This window comes from Trichoderma ghanense, assembly GCF_004382785.1.
Source record: "Trichoderma ghanense strain CCMA-1212 chromosome Unknown scaffold_9, whole genome shotgun sequence".
NCBI classification, from domain to species: Eukaryota; Fungi; Ascomycota; class Sordariomycetes; order Hypocreales; family Hypocreaceae; genus Trichoderma; species Trichoderma ghanense.
In genome coordinates, this window is record NW_027395672.1 from 321,768 (window position 1) to 339,890 (window position 18,123).

General features: G+C 54.1%; 4 protein-coding genes across 4 annotated transcripts; 2 read left to right on the forward strand and 2 right to left on the reverse strand.

Annotated features, from left to right (window-relative positions):
* Positions 1–1,324: 1,324 nt before the first annotated feature.
* CCMA1212_007190 (Mitochondrial protein) lies at positions 1,325–2,144 on the reverse strand. Its single transcript, XM_073704364.1, has 2 exons — positions 2,094–2,144; positions 1,325–2,008 (listed from the first exon to the last, which is right to left on the reverse strand). The coding sequence occupies exons 1-2, from the start codon at positions 2,116–2,118 to the stop codon at positions 1,635–1,637; spliced, it is 399 nt and encodes a 132-aa protein (XP_073556951.1). The 5' UTR covers positions 2,119–2,144; the 3' UTR covers positions 1,325–1,634.
* Positions 2,145–3,019: 875 nt separating this feature from the next.
* Positions 3,020–4,982, forward strand: CCMA1212_007191 (uncharacterized protein; the record flags this gene model as incomplete). Its single annotated transcript, XM_073704365.1, has 5 exons — positions 3,020–3,051; positions 3,134–3,213; positions 3,282–3,377; positions 3,432–3,727; positions 3,798–4,982. The coding sequence occupies 5 exons, from the start codon at positions 3,020–3,022 to the stop codon at positions 4,980–4,982; spliced, it is 1,689 nt and encodes a 562-aa protein (XP_073556950.1).
* A 962-nt stretch (positions 4,983–5,944) lies between these two features.
* Positions 5,945–9,620, reverse strand: CCMA1212_007192 (uncharacterized protein; the record flags this gene model as incomplete). The annotated part of the gene is made up of 5 exons (XM_073704366.1): positions 5,945–6,156; positions 6,242–7,183; positions 7,243–8,940; positions 9,000–9,068; positions 9,125–9,620. 5 exons carry the CDS (start codon positions 9,618–9,620, stop codon positions 5,945–5,947), a joined length of 3,417 nt encoding a protein of 1,138 aa, XP_073556949.1.
* Positions 9,621–10,473: 853 nt separating this feature from the next.
* On the forward strand, positions 10,474–17,829 carry CCMA1212_007193 (Myosin type-2 heavy chain 1; the record flags this gene model as incomplete). Its single annotated transcript, XM_073704367.1, has 3 exons — positions 10,474–10,971; positions 11,030–17,302; positions 17,368–17,829. 3 exons carry the CDS (start codon positions 10,474–10,476, stop codon positions 17,827–17,829), a joined length of 7,233 nt encoding a protein of 2,410 aa, XP_073556948.1.
* Positions 17,830–18,123: the final 294 nt, after the last annotated feature.

An 18,123-nucleotide genomic window follows, 5' to 3' on the forward strand; every position in this document is an offset into this window, starting at 1 on the left:
TGGCCGGTGACGTTTTTTTGTTGTTGTTGTTGTTGATGATGGTGATGATGGTGATGATGACAGCGGAGGTGGTTGATATTCTGGGTAGGAAGTGGAAAGATGTGCTGATTCACGGGGGGATTGAAGTCATTGGAACGGAGTTGGAGGAAGAGTCTGGGAGAGAGAGTGTATGAGAGTGAATGGTGGATGGAGTCAGGGCAGAAGTAGAAAGAACAGCAATTAAGGTATGTCAAGCCTCAAACCGGGAAAATGAAATCCTGATGAGCCCTTGCAGGAAGATTTGGTGTTAAAAGGGGGGAGAGGAAACCTTCTTCCTCTTTAGCCTCTTTTTTTTTTCTTTTCCTTCATCCGGCGATTTCTAGGGCTTTTTCCATCTGCTAGCACGCGTGGCCTTTTCTACTTTTTGCATCTACCATGCAATATTGCATCCCTTGAATCGGGGGATCGATGAGTATCTCTTGTTTTGGCCGGTTTCCTTTGGGCGGGTTTTTGATGACGACAGCAGCTCGCTGCCAAGGCGCTTAGAATTCTGGAGCTGCATGTTTTGCGTTTTCGAGTGCGAGGTACCTGGAGATGCTGGTCTGGGTACAGGTACATGCCGCTCCTTGGTGGAGGCGGCACTTTTAAGAACCTGCAGCGGGTACTGGGTACTCGGCGCGCAGTCTTTGTGGGGATGGCAGTACATGTCCGTGCAGCTGCTTCTGGTGATCGATTTCGGATTGATTGATCGACTGATTGACTGATGCTCACTGACAATCTGGGGAAACCATCGCGAAAAAGGATTTCATTAAGCTGCAGTATTATGTTTCTCTCTCTTTCAAGTCCTCTAGAACACAACTTTACTGCCTTGGGCTCCTCTTGAGTTTCATTGGCAATTTATCAGCTCCAGTAATCGAGGCAGCGGGCTGAGGACATGAAAACGGATCCGTACCGGCAAACCGGCAACGGTCAAACGGGAGACGGCGACTAGGATCGCCGATCCGATGCGAGGCGTTACGTGGATTTGATGGTTCTGCGCCGAGTAGCTGCATAGCTCTGTGAAGGAGAAGTGTCTGCAAGGCCTTGTGTAATTGCGTGAATGACTTTTGACTGAACTCGATTCTGTCAAGTTATCAGAGGGCTTTTGAATTGACCACTTGCGCATGCTGAAGGCTTTGTTTTGGAGAATGCTGGATGGATGCTCTACTATACATGAGTGGTGGTGGAAATCTCTACAGCCATAACGCGGCGTGGCATTGCATTGCGGCAAGTCCAGAGGTGTCCCGCCTCAAGGATGCCAGAAGCATGCGATTACTGGGACTCGAACTTCGTTGGCTTCGTACGTCTATATACAGATCGGTCCATGTGCAGAGCGGCGAGATGCCTCCTTATGGTACAGTCCAAGTCCATCACTCTCGTTCAACAGGCGTATGGTATATGCGCCATGCTCTTCCCGAGAAAGATGACCCATTCCCTTTCTATAATCTTTCCCTTCCGAGTAACGAAGTCCATATAGCGGTGTATCTCCACCCATCAGCCAGGTGAAGTGTTCCCTCAAATCAACGCCATAACGCCATACCATGCTCCGCAGTTCGCTCGGATGTTTTGCTCTTTCTCGTCCGTTTCTCTCTTTTCCTTCCCCAGGCTTCGATTTCTCATTTCCCACCCGAGGCCAGCCTCTGCTGCTCCAGCCGATACTTTTCATTCTCCACCTCCCTCCAGTCCTGCGGAATCGGCTCGTTGCCGTCCGTCTCCTTGACGCCGCCCCCAAACGCAGACTTGCCCGCGTACAGCTGGTATCCTTTGCCCTGCTCCGACGCCTCCATCGACCGGTACGTGACGGGCATGTTGCCCCGGAAGCGCTTCCGCATGTCGACCAGGCCGCGCTTGCACTCGCCGTAGCCCTTCTTGAGCTGCTGGCACTTCGTCGGGAGGGTTGACGAGAGGGGCTCGCGGAGGCAGTCGGAGGCCTTGTTGCGGTGGACCATGACGCAGTCCGATTCCTGGAGGCATTGCGCGAGGGCGTCGCCTGTGGTGTTTTAGGTTGCTTTTGTCAGCGGGTTGTGCTGGGGATCTGGGTGAGGATGGTTGGTGGGAGGGGAGTTGGAGCATACGTAGTTCCTGGCAAGAGTTTGGCATATTGGGTATCTGGGCGTTTCGACTGCCTGTGGATGGAGGAGGAGGAGGAGGAGGAGGAGGAGGAGGAAAAGGATGGTACGTGAATCTTTGGGTCTGCGAGGCTGCGCTTTTCGGGAAAAGTCGTTTGGTGAGCTTCAGAAGGCTATTTGATGGGATGGAGCGTGATTGGTGGGCTGAGGATTGGAGCTAGCTTCGATTGAACTTCAACGTTGACGCCCCACCACTGATTTTCAGATGGAACACGAACCCTGCGCTCTTCATGTGATGGCGTTGAGACACGAGGAAGACCTTGATTCAATATCAATATCGTGATTGGGTGTAAGAGTGGTTACAGACCGGGGTTCTTGCATATCAGGGTGTTCGCTATTACTTGGTTCGATCTGATATCGAATCATAGATGGGGATCCAGGTGTGCATCTTCCGCCGTGATTGCCCCATCCGATGTTACAACACATACATGGACAGACTTGCCAACCCACGTTTCACGCCATGTGCAAGAAAGAATCAATGGAAACCAATCTCAATCTATCCCAAGTGCATACAAACGCACATCCTACACCATACTGACCCCTTGATTGGCCCAGCTCGTCTCTCTTTCAATTCTCCCCAACCTGCTCTAGGGTAAGCCGCTCAAGCCCATCCAAGGCCATGCACATCCACGGGCCCACCTGACCCTTGGGGAGATTTACATGTGACATCACTTGTGCCGCGATCCCCTAGATTCATTTAGATCCTGTATAATAGCAACCTTCTCCCAGATCCCCAATCTCGCTTCCTCTTCTTTTCCTTTCCTTTCCTTTGCACCCTATTCACACCACGCTGCCTTTTCAGCACGAGGCAATAATGGGACACTCCTCATAGCATAGCTGTACAATAGCCGAGGCTTCAATCTCTTGTCGCAATGCCTCTCCCCTTCATCGGCAGGCTGCATGCGTATGTATCCTCTCCATCGCAGCCGCCTTTCCGTCTCACGAACCACCATCGTGTGCTAACTGCTCGTCATGGTTGTCTACAGCACCGAATACATCTCCATTGTCGTGTCCTTCTTCCTCGTCGGTCTCGAAGCCATCATCCGAGTTCTGACTCTGGCACTGCGTTGGTACCCCTTACTTATACGGGGTAAATCCCCAACTGCGGCGAACAGTTTGCTTACCCCCTTTTAGCCTCGTTCCTCGTCGAATTTTTCTACCGAGCCTCGCGACGACTGTTTAACGTATTGACCTCGCCGGCGCAGAGGAAGGCAGAGAGCAAGAAGAAATGTTGGTCCCCGGTCTCGCATGTTATTTCTCGAGTCGCCACTAACACCCCCTCAGCGATTTCCACCTCCGTGCGCGATGCCTCCGATTTCGTCGAGCTGTGTCGACTGTGGGGATACGAAGCCGAAGAGCACATAGTTCAGACAAAGGATGGGTTTCTGCTGGGCCTGCACCGCTTGCAGTGGCGAAGGGGCGAGGAGGGCTCCAAGGTCAACTGTGGTCCAAAGAGCACCAAGAAGCGCGTTGCGTATCTGCACCACGGCCTGCTGATGAACTCCGAGGTCTGGGTCTGCTTGACGGATGAGCAGAGATGCTTGCCGTTTGAGCTCGTGGAAAGGGGCTTCGACGTCTGGGTGAGCTATCATATACCCTATTCTCATCTTTCCTCACCTAGTTTTTGCTAACGTGCGTAAACCTCGTCAGTTTGGAAACAACCGCGGCAACAAGTACTCCAAGAAATCCATCCACAGCTCGCCCACGTCGCTCAAGTTCTGGGACTTTTCCATTGACGAATTTGCCTTCCACGACATCCCCAACAGCATCGAGTACATCCTCGAGACCACCGGCCAAGAGAGCCTCTCCTACATTGGCTTCTCGCAGGGCACCGCCCAAGCATTCGCAACCCTGGCGATCCATCCCAAGCTCAACCACCAGGTCAACGTCTTCATCGCTCTCGCCCCCGCCATGGCACCCGCCGGCCTGTCCAACGGCGTCGTCGACTCCCTCGTCAAGGCCTCGCCGCAAGTCCTCTACCTCATGTTCGGCAGGCGATCCATCCTCAGCTCCGCCACCATGTGGGAGGCGCTCCTCTACCCGCCCCTGTTCTGCCGCCTCATCGACATGGGCCTCTCGTTCCTCTTCGGCTGGCGCACCAAGAACATCTCCGCGAGCCAGAAACTCGCCGCGTACCCGCACCTGTACTCCTTCACGAGCACCAAGAGCGTCGTCCACTGGTTCCAAATCATCCGCAACAAGTGCTTCCAGATGTACGACGACGACGTCTACCAGCCCATGAGCGTGGCCTCGTCCAGCAAGTACTCCAAGGTCGCAAAGTATCCCACCCGCAACATCAGGACCCCCGTCGTCCTCGTCTACGGCGGCAGCGACTCCCTCGTCGACATCAAGTCCATGCTCAAGGAGCTGCCGCGCCAGACCGTTGCCACCGAGATCCCGCACTACGAGCACCTCGACTTCCTCTGGGCCAGGGACGTCGACACCCAGGTCTTCCAGCACGTCTTCGACGCCCTCGACAGCTTCACCGACGCCGAGCACTCCGCCGAGGAGTACGACCGGTACCACTTCGTCCGCCAGGAGAGTCTCGTCGGGTCCGCGTACGTGCACGCTCATCCGCACAGGGGCAGCGAGAGCGACGCCTCCGTCGTCGCGTCCTCGTCGTCGTCGGCGGGCGAAGAGGCCAGGAAGCTGCAGCACCGCGCGCGAGAGCAGCGCGTCCAGGTTGCTTTGGATAAAGAAATCATCACCAACAAGACCGAGGAGGAAGCCCGACCTGTCGAAAAGTTAAAGGGCGTGGGTGTCCGGAGAGGAAGTGGTCCTTCGGGTATCACTGCCACTCTTGCAGACAGCGTCGATGGCGTACGAGACGATTGAGGGCGGCGATTTGTTGTATTCAAGTTCATTGGAGCCTTGTTTATCACCTGGGCGTCGCTTTTTCTCTTTCTTGTTATACCTCTTGTCGAGTACTTTAGGTTGGTCGTTTCTTGGGCGGCGTATCTCTTGGATCGGATTTTGTCTATTTTGTCTCTCCGTAGCGACTTTCTTTGCAAATATGAGTTGTTCTACTTTGAATAGTTGAACATTTCTATTTGAACACTCATGGGCCTGTGCCCGGCTAGATGCACACCATCCAATATAACTTACCTCTACATCGATTATAATACCTAAACAAATTTCTCTTCATGCTACGAATCAATTCACACAAGCGAACAAGCACTCAAAGACCAATAAAGGTAAATCATGCAATCAATTCAGAGACTACTGTTTCCTAGCCCGCTCAAACACCAGCGCCAGGAGCCCTTTTTATCCATATCGATGGAGAAAGAAACCCCAGCAGCCTGTCTGTCCGCAAGACGAAAGAAGAAATATTGATCAATATGATTAAAGAAAAGTATCCACATGTATCCCAACTCTTTTCTCTTCTTTTCGCGCCACGCTCCCGGGCTCCAAAAGATATTCTCTATGTTCATTGCAGCGTGTGCCATATATGTAAAGAGACCAGATAGATAAATAAAAAGGGGGAGGAGGGTATCTTGACACGCGCAGAAAGGCCTGTATGTTCTAGATATGTATATGCACCGGTTCAATGCAAGCAACATGTCTCCATGCTAAGCAAAGGCGCCGAATAGAAACATGAAACCCGATTGTTGGTTTCCCATTGGGGCGTTTTCTGAAACGCTGCTTCCAACTCGATGCCGGCTAATCCTGTCAATGGGTATGATGGCTTATTCTCTTACGCAAGATGAATGTGCAGTATGGTTAGAATTACGAATCAAGGGCACCTAAAGGTTATATAGGTGGGAAAGGGGAGGAGTGAGCATCAGGACAAGGTCACGTCAGATCGTAACGCTGCCCAGGGGGAGGATCTTGCTCTTGTCTCCGAGGAACTGGGCTCGGTAGTCAATAATGCCCTGGCTGATGGTCTGAAAGTCCTTGACTTTGCGGTTGCGGAAATCCGTCAAGAGGAGCTTCAGCCCGTTGACGTACTCGTTCTTCCTCGACTCGTCAAACTCGCCGTGAGCGCCGAGCTGGAGGAGGATTTGGTCATCTTGAGCATCGTACACCCGCCATGTCAGCGTTCTCTATGCAAAAGCTCGCAAGAGCAGGAGCACCTTGCCCTAGGATATACATACCCGGTGCTTTCATATCCTCGAAATGCTGAAACTCGCACTCTTTGCCCCTCGAGCAGTTCTTATTGAACAGCTCGTCGGGGCACAGCTGGTGCTTCACGTCTATCTTATTGCTGTATGTTAAAGAGCGAAGGCCGCCTGAGACGGTTTTGGAATACTCGGGATGGAAACGATATGCGTGGAAGTATCGAAGGGGCGACTCATACGGTACGAATGTGGTCTGAGGTGCATCAGAGGCCGGGACTGGGGCTGGCGCCGGCGCCGCCACTGCCTCACTTACTTGGTCAACCTGTTGAGTTATTAGAGAAATGGGTCGGCCCTCCATGCGCAGGGAAACGTCTACTTCTCTTCCGCTTTCAGAAGCCGTATCCTCTTGAACCGCAGATATCTGTCGTGCGGCAGTAGTTTCTGACGCCTTTTCTTGATCCTGCAGACCACTCGTGCCCACTTCGGAGAACGAAGCCAGGTCAGCAGGCGCAGGGCTGAAGGGGGTTGAAGCTCGCAAGGATCCTGCCGAGGGGCTAGATAATTCGGCGTCTGGAGGTTCGTAGCCGTCTGATCCGTCTTCTGCGTCGTTGGCCTCACCAGCTTCCGATATGGCGGCAGTTTGTGTCCCCTCTACCGTCTCCTCTACCAGTGCGGCGGTGGCGTCCTCGTCTTGCATCGAGACACCGGTTTGATCAGGCTCCTGGCCTGCGTCATCAACGACTACAGCAGTTGTAATTGCCGCTTGGGTTGTGGTCACTTCACTGGCTGATAGCACGTGTTCCGTCTGCTTAGCAATGAGAGAGTCGGGCTGCTGCTCGTATTGGGAATCCTCAAGTTGATGTGTCGACGCCTCGCGCTCTTGTCGAGCAGCAACGTTGTGTTGCGAAGATATGCTCGCAATGTCCATGGCGTCTGTCGGGGGTGAAGAAGGACTTGATGGCTTAGCTGGAGACAAGGCTTGATCAAAGAACAGGAGTTAGCTTGGGGTCATTTTGCAACCGGCGGATCAAGCTTACCTTGGGGCTCTTGCGTTTCTTCGCTGCTCGATACTACATCAACGTCCTCCTTCAACTTCTCCTCTTCTTCAAGACTTTGTTGAATCTCACGTTGGATGTTCGCAATCTGAGCCTGCAAGAGCTGCAGCTTGAGCTGCTGCTCTCGGCGGCGGGCTTCAATGATTGGGAGGCGCTCGCTAGCCGCACGAGAGCGACTGCGGTGTCGTTCGTTTCCACTCTGGGGACTCGCTTCGGACAACCGAGGCAGCCCTGGGGATGGGTCTGACATTGGAGGCGTTGAGCGTGGCAGGTCCTGGCATTCGATGGACAAGGATACAGGCAGACCCGTAGCCTTGCTGTTGATGGTAGTCTCGAAAGTGCCACTGGTGGAATCGCCATTCATCGCTGGAAGAGCTGGTGAATCTGGTTGGGACTGCTTTGCTTTCTTACGCGCCTCAGCCTCTGCGATTCTTCTCTTCATGGCTTCGATCTTCTTGGTCATGTTGTCCAAGTTGTCTTTCGCGGCATTGTTGTCGCTGCCAACGCCAGGAGGCGTGGTCATAGGGCTCGAGTATTGTTGTGCTGCAACCGCACTATCGGCAACAGACGGAATGGTACGAAGAGACATTGTAGACTTGAGCGCCGGATGTGTTCTTGTCGCTAGCACTGTTGTATTTTGCTCAGGAGAGTCAATGTCCATTTCGGCATCATCCTCGTCGTCGCTAACATCAATGAGGAATGGGATAGGCTTCCTAGTCTGGCCAAACGGACGCTTAACGGGCCTTGGGTTGGAATCCACCATGCCCGTAGAGGCCGAGCGCTCCAAACTCAACGGCTTCGTAGAGTGTGGAGGCTGCGGCGTTGAAGAGAGAAAAAGACCCGGAATAGACGGAGGTTGACCATTTGGGCTGGCGCTTTGGGCTGGCGTACGTTCCCGTGAGGTGGTCGTATCGAGCGAGGCTGTTGCTGTAGCATCATTGGCCTTGCCCTGCACTTGGTGGGCTTGATGAGGTGGTCCGTCTGAATGCGGGCGCTTTTGTCCTCGCGCCTCGAGTTCACGAGCTTTTCGCAGAGCCTCCATCTTCTGATGCAAAAGCTTAGACTTCTCGGACTGGGTCCTTGTTGAACGTTGCGGCTTCGCGGCTGGCGAGGGAGCTGAGGCTGGTACGGATGCGGATGCCTTGGTAGAAGCTGGAGGCGCAGCCGTTGATGGAGCGCTCGGTTTTGAGCCCTTGGCAGCTAGGAGCCGCGCAATGCGATCCTTGCGTTCTTCTGACTTGTCTTTTGCTGACTTGTCTTTTGCTGGCTTGTCCTTTGCTGGCTTCTCCTTTGCCGCTGCGCTTGACGGGGCCCCTTCGGCTTCGTGTCGCTGATGGCTGCTGCTGGTGTGCGCCGATCCGTCTTGTGGCCCCAAGGTCGGCGCTTTGTCGTGGCCAGACGTGGCAGCTGCAGCTGCAGCTGCAGCATTGCCTGCTGCGTCTATATCAAACCCCAGCTCCTCGAAGAGGCCGTCCAGTATGGACTTGTCGATTCCCTCATTGACATAGTCCTCATATCGTACGTTCAATGGCCATAGCCGCAGAATGGCATCCCGGGCCTGTTTTCGTGCCGCAGCAACGCTCTTGACGTGCGGTGAGCTGGGAATGGATCGTTCCTCTCCGTTCATCTTGGCGGCCGGCTGTGCTACTTCTTGACGAGTGGCATTGTTCGATCGGGGTTCTGATGATGAGAGTTAGTCATTGGAGCAATCCATAGTGCCCCGTATTGACGGAACTCACCGTCGGAAGAATGGTGGTCGATTTCTTGAGGCGAAAGGTAAGGTGAATATGAACCTGAGCGATCTCGACCTAGGAATACTCGATTAGCAAGGGACCAGAAATTGTGACGTATGGTAATCACTTACCGGCCGACAAGACGGCTGAGGGATCACCAGCCACCTGCCTGCCGTTTGTATTGTTCAATCCGGAGTAATTGCCTGCATCTCTATGTATGTATGACGGGCCGTCGACGACCTCAGCGTCCCTTGGCTCATAGACATCTTCCAACTCGCCTTCGCTGACCTCACCTTCCTCACTCACATCAGTCTGTTGCGTAGCAACATTCTCTTCAACAGTAGTGGGCTGTCCGGGCCCAAACGCGGGCTGCTGCTGATTTGTCCAGCCGTCTTGCCACTGTGTCGTGTTCTGCGAGAAGTTCAAAGCCAGCCCAGGAATCATATTGTGATGATTATAAGCATCTCTCGGAGCCGGTTCGCTGTGTACAATGGTTCGCACCGCGCCATTTGGATAGCTATTCGCTGGAACCGGATAGGTAGGATGATACGGCTGATGCGCATACGGAGCCTGCGGAGGATAGCTGTGTAATGGGTCGTAGTCGTACCCGTAACCTGATTGAGCCATTGCTAACCGAGTCCGGGCAATGACCAGTAGGCGTACAAGCTCAATGTACTGTAGAGGCGAGAGACGGTTGCTGGTTGGCAGAGCGTTGCGATGTGCGAATAAGTGCCGGGGGAAGTGTGTGCCTCGTAAGGGCCTTGTAGGATTCGCTGATGAGATCGAGGTCGAAGGATGAGAAAATGTCGAGGGCAGGACAAGCTGGCAGTGGCAGAGCCGGAGATGCCCAACCTGGAGCGGACTAAGGAGAAAAGCGCAATCTAAAGCCTGGAGCGTCACTGAGCAGCGAAGCAGCTCAAGATTGTTTCACACGCTGAGCCCAGCCGTCGTCTGCGGAGCGGAGAGAGGATTGACGCGATGAATGGCCATGTGGGATGAAAGGACAATTTCGTTTGGCGAGAAGAGATCGGGACGCCGGCTTAGGTAATGCGGTACGTACTGCAGCACCGCTGTGGCCACGGCAAGGCTAAGCCTGACCGGGACTGGCGCATCTCCAACTCCTTGTTATCGCGATTGTTAAGTCACGTGAAATCGCTCTGTTTACTTTCGCGGGGTGCCTTGCCCAGCAACCAGGTGCTGTTAGCTGTATGTACACAATTACGGAGCTCCCCCCAATGGTCACCGCACTTATTGTTGATTGTGTCTGTTTAGGTGACGCCTCGATTCCGACCCAAGCCAATGCATCTTTCTTGTACTTATTGTTTCTTTTCGACCTAGGCCTCAGCAAGACACTCGTTTCGCCTCTTACACTTTTGCGGCTACGCGGCAGCTTCAAGCAAACAAAAGTAGGACGGGTCAACAACAACGCAAGCAGTATATCGGCATGTGTTGGCCTTGAGTCCTTCGACTACAACCAACAATGTCATTTCCCACGAACGGCTCGGGGCAGCGCCGGAGCAATCCGTTCGCAAGAAATGCTTCTCCCTCACAGGCAATGCCCCCCTCGGGAAGGCCAAAATCCGTCCTCTTCGCCTCGCCATCGATCTCGCCCAGCGTGTCGACACCGCCATCCACAGCCTCTACAGCCTCTACAGCATCCACGGCCTCAACTTCACGGCCCAGGGCCAACAGTTCTTTTGGCACAGCGATTGCTCCAGCTGGAATCGTATCAAGACAGCATCGAACGGACTCGCGGTCAGGGACGAGCTCGAATACAAGCACCTTTGCTCCGTCCTTCATCAAGGAGGAGGAGGACCTGAGGCAGAACCAAGATGCTGTCAAGAGTATTGAGGGCGAGAACGACTTCTCCGGCAAGCGATATGTGTGGCTTAAAGATCCACAGGAAGCTTTCGTCAAGGGCTGGGTCATTGAGGAACTGGAGGGCAACAAAATCCTGGTGCAGACTGACAATGGAGCTGTGAGTTACCTCTTCTGGCCATGATGGCCTACCATTTGATGCTGACGCGGGCTTGTAGCAACGAGAAGTCGATGCTGAGAGCGTTGATAAAGTGAACCCCGCCAAGTTCGATAAGGCAAACGATATGGCCGAGTTGACCCATTTGAACGAGGCGTCGGTCGTCCACAACCTGCACACGCGATACCAGTCAGATCTGATATACACTTACTCGGGCCTGTTCCTGGTTACGGTCAATCCATACTGCCCCCTACCGATATACTCCAACGACTATATAAACATGTACAAGGGGCGGAGCCGTGACGACACGAAGCCTCACATCTTTGCCATGGCCGACGAGGCGTTTCGAAATCTAGTCGACGAAGGCCACAACCAGAGTATCCTAGTCACCGGTGAATCTGGTGCTGGAAAGACGGAGAACACGAAAAAGGTCATTCAGTATCTGGCGGCCGTTGCGCAATCCCAGTCTCCAGTGAAGAACCAATCTCGACACACGAACCTGTCGGAGCAGATTCTTCGAGCCAACCCTATCCTGGAAGCCTTTGGTAATGCTCAGACAGTGAGAAACAACAACTCTTCGCGATTCGGCAAGTTTATCCGAATCGAGTTCAGTCGAGACGGCGCGATTACTGGAGCGTTCATCGACTGGTACCTACTAGAAAAGTCGAGGGTTGTCAGGGTTAATGCGCAAGAGAGGAACTATCACATCTTTTACCAGATCCTGAAAGGAGCGGATTCGAAGCTCAGAAGAGATCTGCTGTTGGACGGACTTGATATCGGTGATTTTGCGTATACTCGCAACGGACACGATAGCGTGGCTGGAGTATCTGACCAGGAGGAGTGGAACGCGCTTCTGGAGGCCTTTGGCGTTATCGGTTTCTCCGACAAGGATCAGCTGTCAATTCTCAGCACAATTGCTGCGGTACTGCACCTGGGAAACATTGATGTTGTCAAGGAGAGCCGAAGCGCAGACCAAGCCAGGCTGGCTTCGGATGCCAAGCTGCAGGCCGCAAAGGTCTGCAAGCTCCTCGGCGTGCCACTCGAGCCGTTCCTCCAGGGCCTCTTGCATCCCAAGGTGAAGGCTGGACGCGAATGGGTTGAGAAAGTCCAAACTCCCGAACAGGTCCGACTCAGCCTGGATGCTCTGGCAAAGGGTATATATGAACGAGGATTTGGTGATCTTGTCGCGCGGATCAACCGCCAGCTCGATCGCACCGGGATGGGCCTGGAAGACTCTCGATTCATCGGAGTCCTTGATATTGCTGGTTTCGAAATCTTCGAAAAGAACAGCTTTGAGCAACTCCTGATCAACTATTCAAACGAGAAGCTCCAGCAGTTTTTCAACCACCACATGTTTGTCCTTGAACAGGAAGAGTATGCTCGCGAGCAGATTGAGTGGCAGTTTATTGATTTCGGCCGAGACCTTCAACCAACTATTGACTTGATTGAGCTGCCGAACCCAATAGGAATCTTCTCTTGCCTGGACGAGGACTGTGTGATGCCCAAAGCGACAGACAAATCCTTCACGGAGAAGCTGAACCACCTATGGGACAAGAAGTCTACGAAATACCGCCCCTCTCGACTCGGCCAGGGATTCATTCTCACCCACTATGCTGCCGAGGTTGAGTACTCCACGGAGGACTGGCTCGAAAAGAACAAAGACCCCCTCAATAATAACATCACACGCTTGTTGGCAGCTTCGACAGACGAGCACATTGCAAATCTGTTTGTGGACTGTGCCGATTCCGACGACGACCACGGCGGCCGGCGGAGTCGTGTCAAGAAGGGCCTCTTCCGAACCGTGGCCCAGAGACACAAAGAGCAGCTTCACAACCTAATGTCTCAGCTTCAATCTACGCACCCTCATTTCGTCCGTTGCATACTGCCAAACTACAAGAAGCGACCAAAACTGTTTGACAAGCTGCTTGTTCTAGATCAGCTCCGATGCAATGGCGTGCTGGAGGGTATTCGTATTGCGCGAACCGGCTTTCCCAATCGATTGCCGTTTACCGAATTTCGACAGCGCTACGAAGTCCTTTGCCCGGATATACCAAAGGGGCATTCGGATGGCCAAGTTGTTGCTTCACTGATGCTGGAGAGGCTCAGTCTCGACAAGACCATGTACCGGGTCGGTCTCACAAAGGTCTTCTTCCGCGCCGGTCTTCTAGCCGAGCTGGAAGAGCAGCGCGATGCCCTGATCACACAGATCATGGCTCGATTCCAATCGGTGGCCAGGGGATACATTCGTCGTCGCGCAGCCCACAAAAGGCTCTTCCGCACGGAGGCCACCAGGATCATCCAAAGGAACTTCCAGGTGTACCTCGATCTTGTCGGCAATCCCTGGTGGCAGCTCATTGTCAAGATGAGACCTCTCCTCGGCGCTACTAGGACTGCAGCTGAAGTGAAGAAGAGGGATGCCATGATCAAAGACCTAAACGACAAGATGCGCCTCGAGCAGGAGAATCGTCAGAAACTAGAGGATGAGAGGAGGAATTGCCAAGCTGAGATTGCCCGTATCCAGAAGACCCTGGAGAGCGAGCGCGCCCTTGCCCTGGACAAGGAAGAGATCTTTATGCGTCTTCAGGATCGCGAAGACGAGTTGGAAGAAAAGCTTGCAGGCGCCCTGGAAGACCAAGAGCGATTGGAGGACCAGCTGGACAGCCTGATGGAAGCGAAGAACCGGGCCGAGCAGGAAGTGGAAAAGTATCGCGCCCAGCTTGAACAGGCGGCTTCTCTCATCTCTAGGCTCGAAGAAGAGAAGACACGCTTGTCAGCCAGGGCAACGGAGCTCGAAACGGCCATTCATGACTTATCTCAGAGGCAGTCTGAGCATTCCGACAGAGAAATCGCCATGGAGGGTGAGATCAAGATGCTTCAGAGCCAATTGGATCTCAAGGATCGAAAATCCAAGGATTTGGAGGACAAGCTGCTCAAGCTGGACCAGGACCTCGAGGTCAAGCTATTCACCGCGCAGAAAGACCTTGACGCAGCCAAAGTGCGAGAGGCTCGTCTTGCTCGAGAGAATCAGGAAGTACACGAGCAGCTTGCGGAGCTGTCCAAGACGTCGACAGATTACGAAGATCTTGTTCGATCAAAGGAAAGCGAGCTAGCATTGCTGCGTGACGACAAGCGAAAATCAGAAGCCGAGCGGCGAAGCCTCGAGGAGCAGAAACGGGCTCTTACGGAAGATATGGAGAAGAATGCCGCCAGATTCCGCGATGTCCAAGCCGAATTGGTGGCGCTGAGATCCAAGCAGACACAGCTGGAGCGCGAGGCTCAGGACGCCAAGGTTCTTCTCGAGACGAGGCTTTCTGAGGACGCACAGGCTGAGAAGAACCGCAAGGTTCTCGAATCTCAAATCAAGGATCTCCAGGACGAGCTATATAAGACGCAGATGGAACTGAGCAGAGAGCGACAGTCCCGCGATGACGTCTTGCTGCTTGGAGAGCACAAGTACCAGGCCCTCAAGGACGAATTTGATCGCCTGAACGACGCCAAGATCATCATCGAGAAGGAAATGTACGTTCAGCAAGATACCTTGAGGCGCGCCTTGGAGGCACGGGCTGCATTTGAAAAAGAGCGAGACGATGCCAGGGACGAGATTCGTAAGCTACGCGTGGCCAAAACTGAAGCCGAAGAGGCTCGTCTGCAGGCGGAAATGGCCGGTGAACGGCAAGCTTCCAAGGCAGCTCGTGAAAGAGAGAATAGCTTGCGAAAGGATCTGGATGCCGCTCAGGAACGTCTCCGCTGGTTTGAAGATGAGTGCACCAAGCTCAATCGCCAAGTCGAAGAGCTCAACAAACTCATTCTCACCTCTGGAGAGTTTGGACTGAAGAATGACCAGGCAAAGGAGAGAATGGAGCGCGAGCTCAACACTATCAAGAGCCGACTTGTCGCATCAGAAAACGACAACAAGACGCTGCTCAACAAGCTGCAGCAAAAAGGGCTGGAAATCGCCAGATCCAGCTCTCGCGCAACGGAAGCCTCTCGGAGCCAGCTCATATCGCTTCGTGGAGAAAAGGCGAAGCTCGAAGAACAGAACGCAAAGCTCAACAAGCAGCTCGGCGAGGCCCAGCTCAACATTGCGACTCTGGAGAAGAAGCTGGAGAAGCTCCATCTCAACCTGGAAGACTTAAACCACGAGGTTGCGAGGGAAGCGAAGGCTAGTAGGACCGCAGAGAAGGCTTCTTCCAATTTCACCGTTCAGCTGGCGGAAGCCAACCGACTGCTTGAATCGGAGAGACAGCTGCGGAACCAGACACAGTCCACCGTACGCACACTGCAAGCGTCGATAGACTCACGAGACAAAGAACTGGAGGATATGAGAGCTCAAATGCTCAAGGCACTGAAGATGGTTGATCCCGAGGTGCAAGTGCCCCAGTCAAACTCGAGCAGCGAGAAAGCCCTGCTCAAGAATTTCGACCTCGTTCGAATGGTCGAGGAGCTGCAGCAGAAACTGCGGGTTCAGACAGTCGCCAGGACAAACGCGGAAAGCCAGCTCAACGAGATGAGGGCCTTGAGGAACGAGAGTCCCAGCCGGCCGTCGCTTGCCGAATTACATCCAAACGAGGCGCCCTTCCAAGGCTCTCCTGGCATGAAGAAGCCAACAAAGGCGGGCCTGCATTCCAATTCCAACGGCATTGGTGCTGGCCGGCGCTTCCAGGACGCCAATTCCCAGGATTTGACGCTGTCTGAGCGAGGCTTTGGCACATCGGACATCAGAAACGGCTTCGAAATGCGGGCCGAAATCGAGGAGCTCCAGAGCCAGCTGCAGTTGGCTCAAATGCAGAACCGACAGCTCCAGAGCCAACTCGACCGAAACTCGGGACCAGATGATGCTTACGAAGACGAGGCGTCCGTCTTGCGAGTGCAGAAGCTGGAAAAGGCCAACAACCGCCTTCATGACATGCTGGACGACTCTGCGAAGAAAGTGGCTGCTTTGGAGAAGAGCATGCGGGCCGGCGAGCTCTCTCTGCGGGATATCCAAACGCGCTCTCACGAGGAACTTTTGGATATCTTCAACAGCCAGGAGGAAGCACGCAAGTCCCTGCTGCATAGCCACAAGGATGCTGTTGCGGAATTGACCGAGGTCAAGGCTCACTTTGACAAGATGCGCCACGATCGGGCGAAGCTGGAAGTTGAGCTCCGGGATGCAAAGTCTGACCTTCAGGAAATGACGGCTGCGCGCGAGCAGGAGGCTCAAAGCCGAAGCCAGCTCTTGCAAGAGTTTACCGACCTCCAGATTCGACTCGACGCAGAAACATCGAGACTCGCCGACGTGACCTCCAGCCTGGAGATGTACAGGAGCCGAGCGGATGAGTACTTCAGCAAGCTCGAGCAGGCTGAGATTGCTGTCCTGAAGGCGACAAGAGCTGAGCAGTTTGCCAAATCACAAGCCAAGGAGGCTGAGGACACGTACGCCGAGGTCATGTCCGAGAGACAGCGGATGGACGCCCTCATCGAAGACCTGCAGGGACAGAACCATCGTCTTGAAGGAAGGGTGGAAGACCTGTCGACCGACCTGGAGGCCGCGACACAGGCCAAGAAACGCCTTCAGCACGAACTGGAAGACTACCGCAACCAAAGGGCCATGGAGATCGAGGACAAGGAATCGAGCATGGAGCAAACCCGCAAGAAGTACCAGGCCGAATTTGCCACACTTGCCAAGGAGCTGGATCTCGCTCGCGAGGAGAAGCTGTTCAAGCAGGCAGAAATCACCAGACTTCGGGAGGAACTCGACGAGCTGAGGTCCAAGTGGGACGACGAGGTGCTCAACAGCTCTACGTGGTCCAAGGAGAAGGCTCGACTGGAATCTACGCTGGTCGACGTTGCCTCATCGCGAGACGAAGCGGTCAGCGCGCATAACGAGGCACAGAGCAAGATTGTTTCCCTGCTGTCGCAAGTGCGGACTCTTCGATCGAGCGTGGACGAGATCACTACCGAGCGCGACCTGCTCATGCGGGAGAAGAAGGGCCTTGAAGCCCGTCTCGAAGAAGCCAAGGCAGGCTTTGACGAGCTGGTCAAGGGCGGAAGCCCGTCGCTGCGCGATGCAGCGGGCATGGACAAGGAGATTCTGAACCTCAAGTCTAGCCTTGCTCGACAGGAGGACATTGCCCTAGCGGCAGTGGAGAAGATGCGACGAGCCGAGGCCCTGGTGATTGAGATTCAAAAGGATGTCGCAGCCGAGCGGGAGAATGCCGCGGGCTTGCAGAAGCAGAAGACGGCGCTGGAGAAGAGCCTGAGCGAGGCCCAGCTCAAGCTGGTCGACCTCGAAACCAAGGGCTACTCGAGCGGCAGCCAAGACATCAAGTTCTTGCACAAGCGCATCCAAGAGGTAAGAGTCTTGCGATTTCAAACCCCTCGCTACCGAGCAGTGTTCATGTACTAACTGCATCCCAGCTTGAGTCGCAGTTGGATAGCCAAGAAGAAGAGAGAAACAAGTCTCAGCGATCTGTCCGGAACGTCGACCGCACAGTCAAGGACCTACAGACGCAGATTGAGCGCAAGGACAAGCAAAACACGCAGCTCTTGGATGACGTGAACCGCATGCGCGACAGGGTCGACAAGCTTCTCAAGACAATCGATGAGCTGCAGGCCTCGGAATCGACGAACCAGCTGTCGGCACGACGAGCGGAGCGCGAGCTGCGCGAGGAGAAGGAGAAGTGTCACCGCCTGGAGCGGGAGTTGGAGGGCTGGAAAGGCCTTCGTATGGAGAAGGGCGCAGCGGGAGTGGGGAGCGTCCGCGGCCGAGGCGTCACCTGGCGGACGGGCAGCGAGGGAGACGACTCAACGCTGATTGACGTTCCTCAGAGAAACAGCAGCCTGAACAGAGCTCCTAGTATGACCAAGGGCTTTCTGTGAGGGCGCTGGAGCACGAGTGACGTCTGCAGGGTGCAGGGAGAAGCGGCAGCACTGATGCAGCATGGCGTTTTTGGTGACAGGCAGGACTGTGTCACCAGGAACCGCCTTGTGTAATTGGGTATTGGAATAGGGGACACAGTGAGGGACGAGGGAAGAAGGGGTTAGTAGCGGTAATGGTCAGCTGCAGGGCTCTGTATCATATGGGACTGCCATTGTGTTATGACTCGGAAAGGAAAGATCATGTTACCTTGCATATGATTGGTACGATATTATTTATTAATGAGAGACGATGCG

Excerpts from the sequence above, each read along its gene's own strand:
- CCMA1212_007190 (XM_073704364.1), bottom strand. The coding sequence starts at position 2,118 with ATGCCAAACTCTTGCCAGGAACTAC. Across the intron at positions 2,009-2,093 it reads AAACTCTTGCCAGGAACTAC|GCGACGCCCTCGCGCAATGC; the intron begins GTATGCTCCAAC and ends AAAACACCACAG.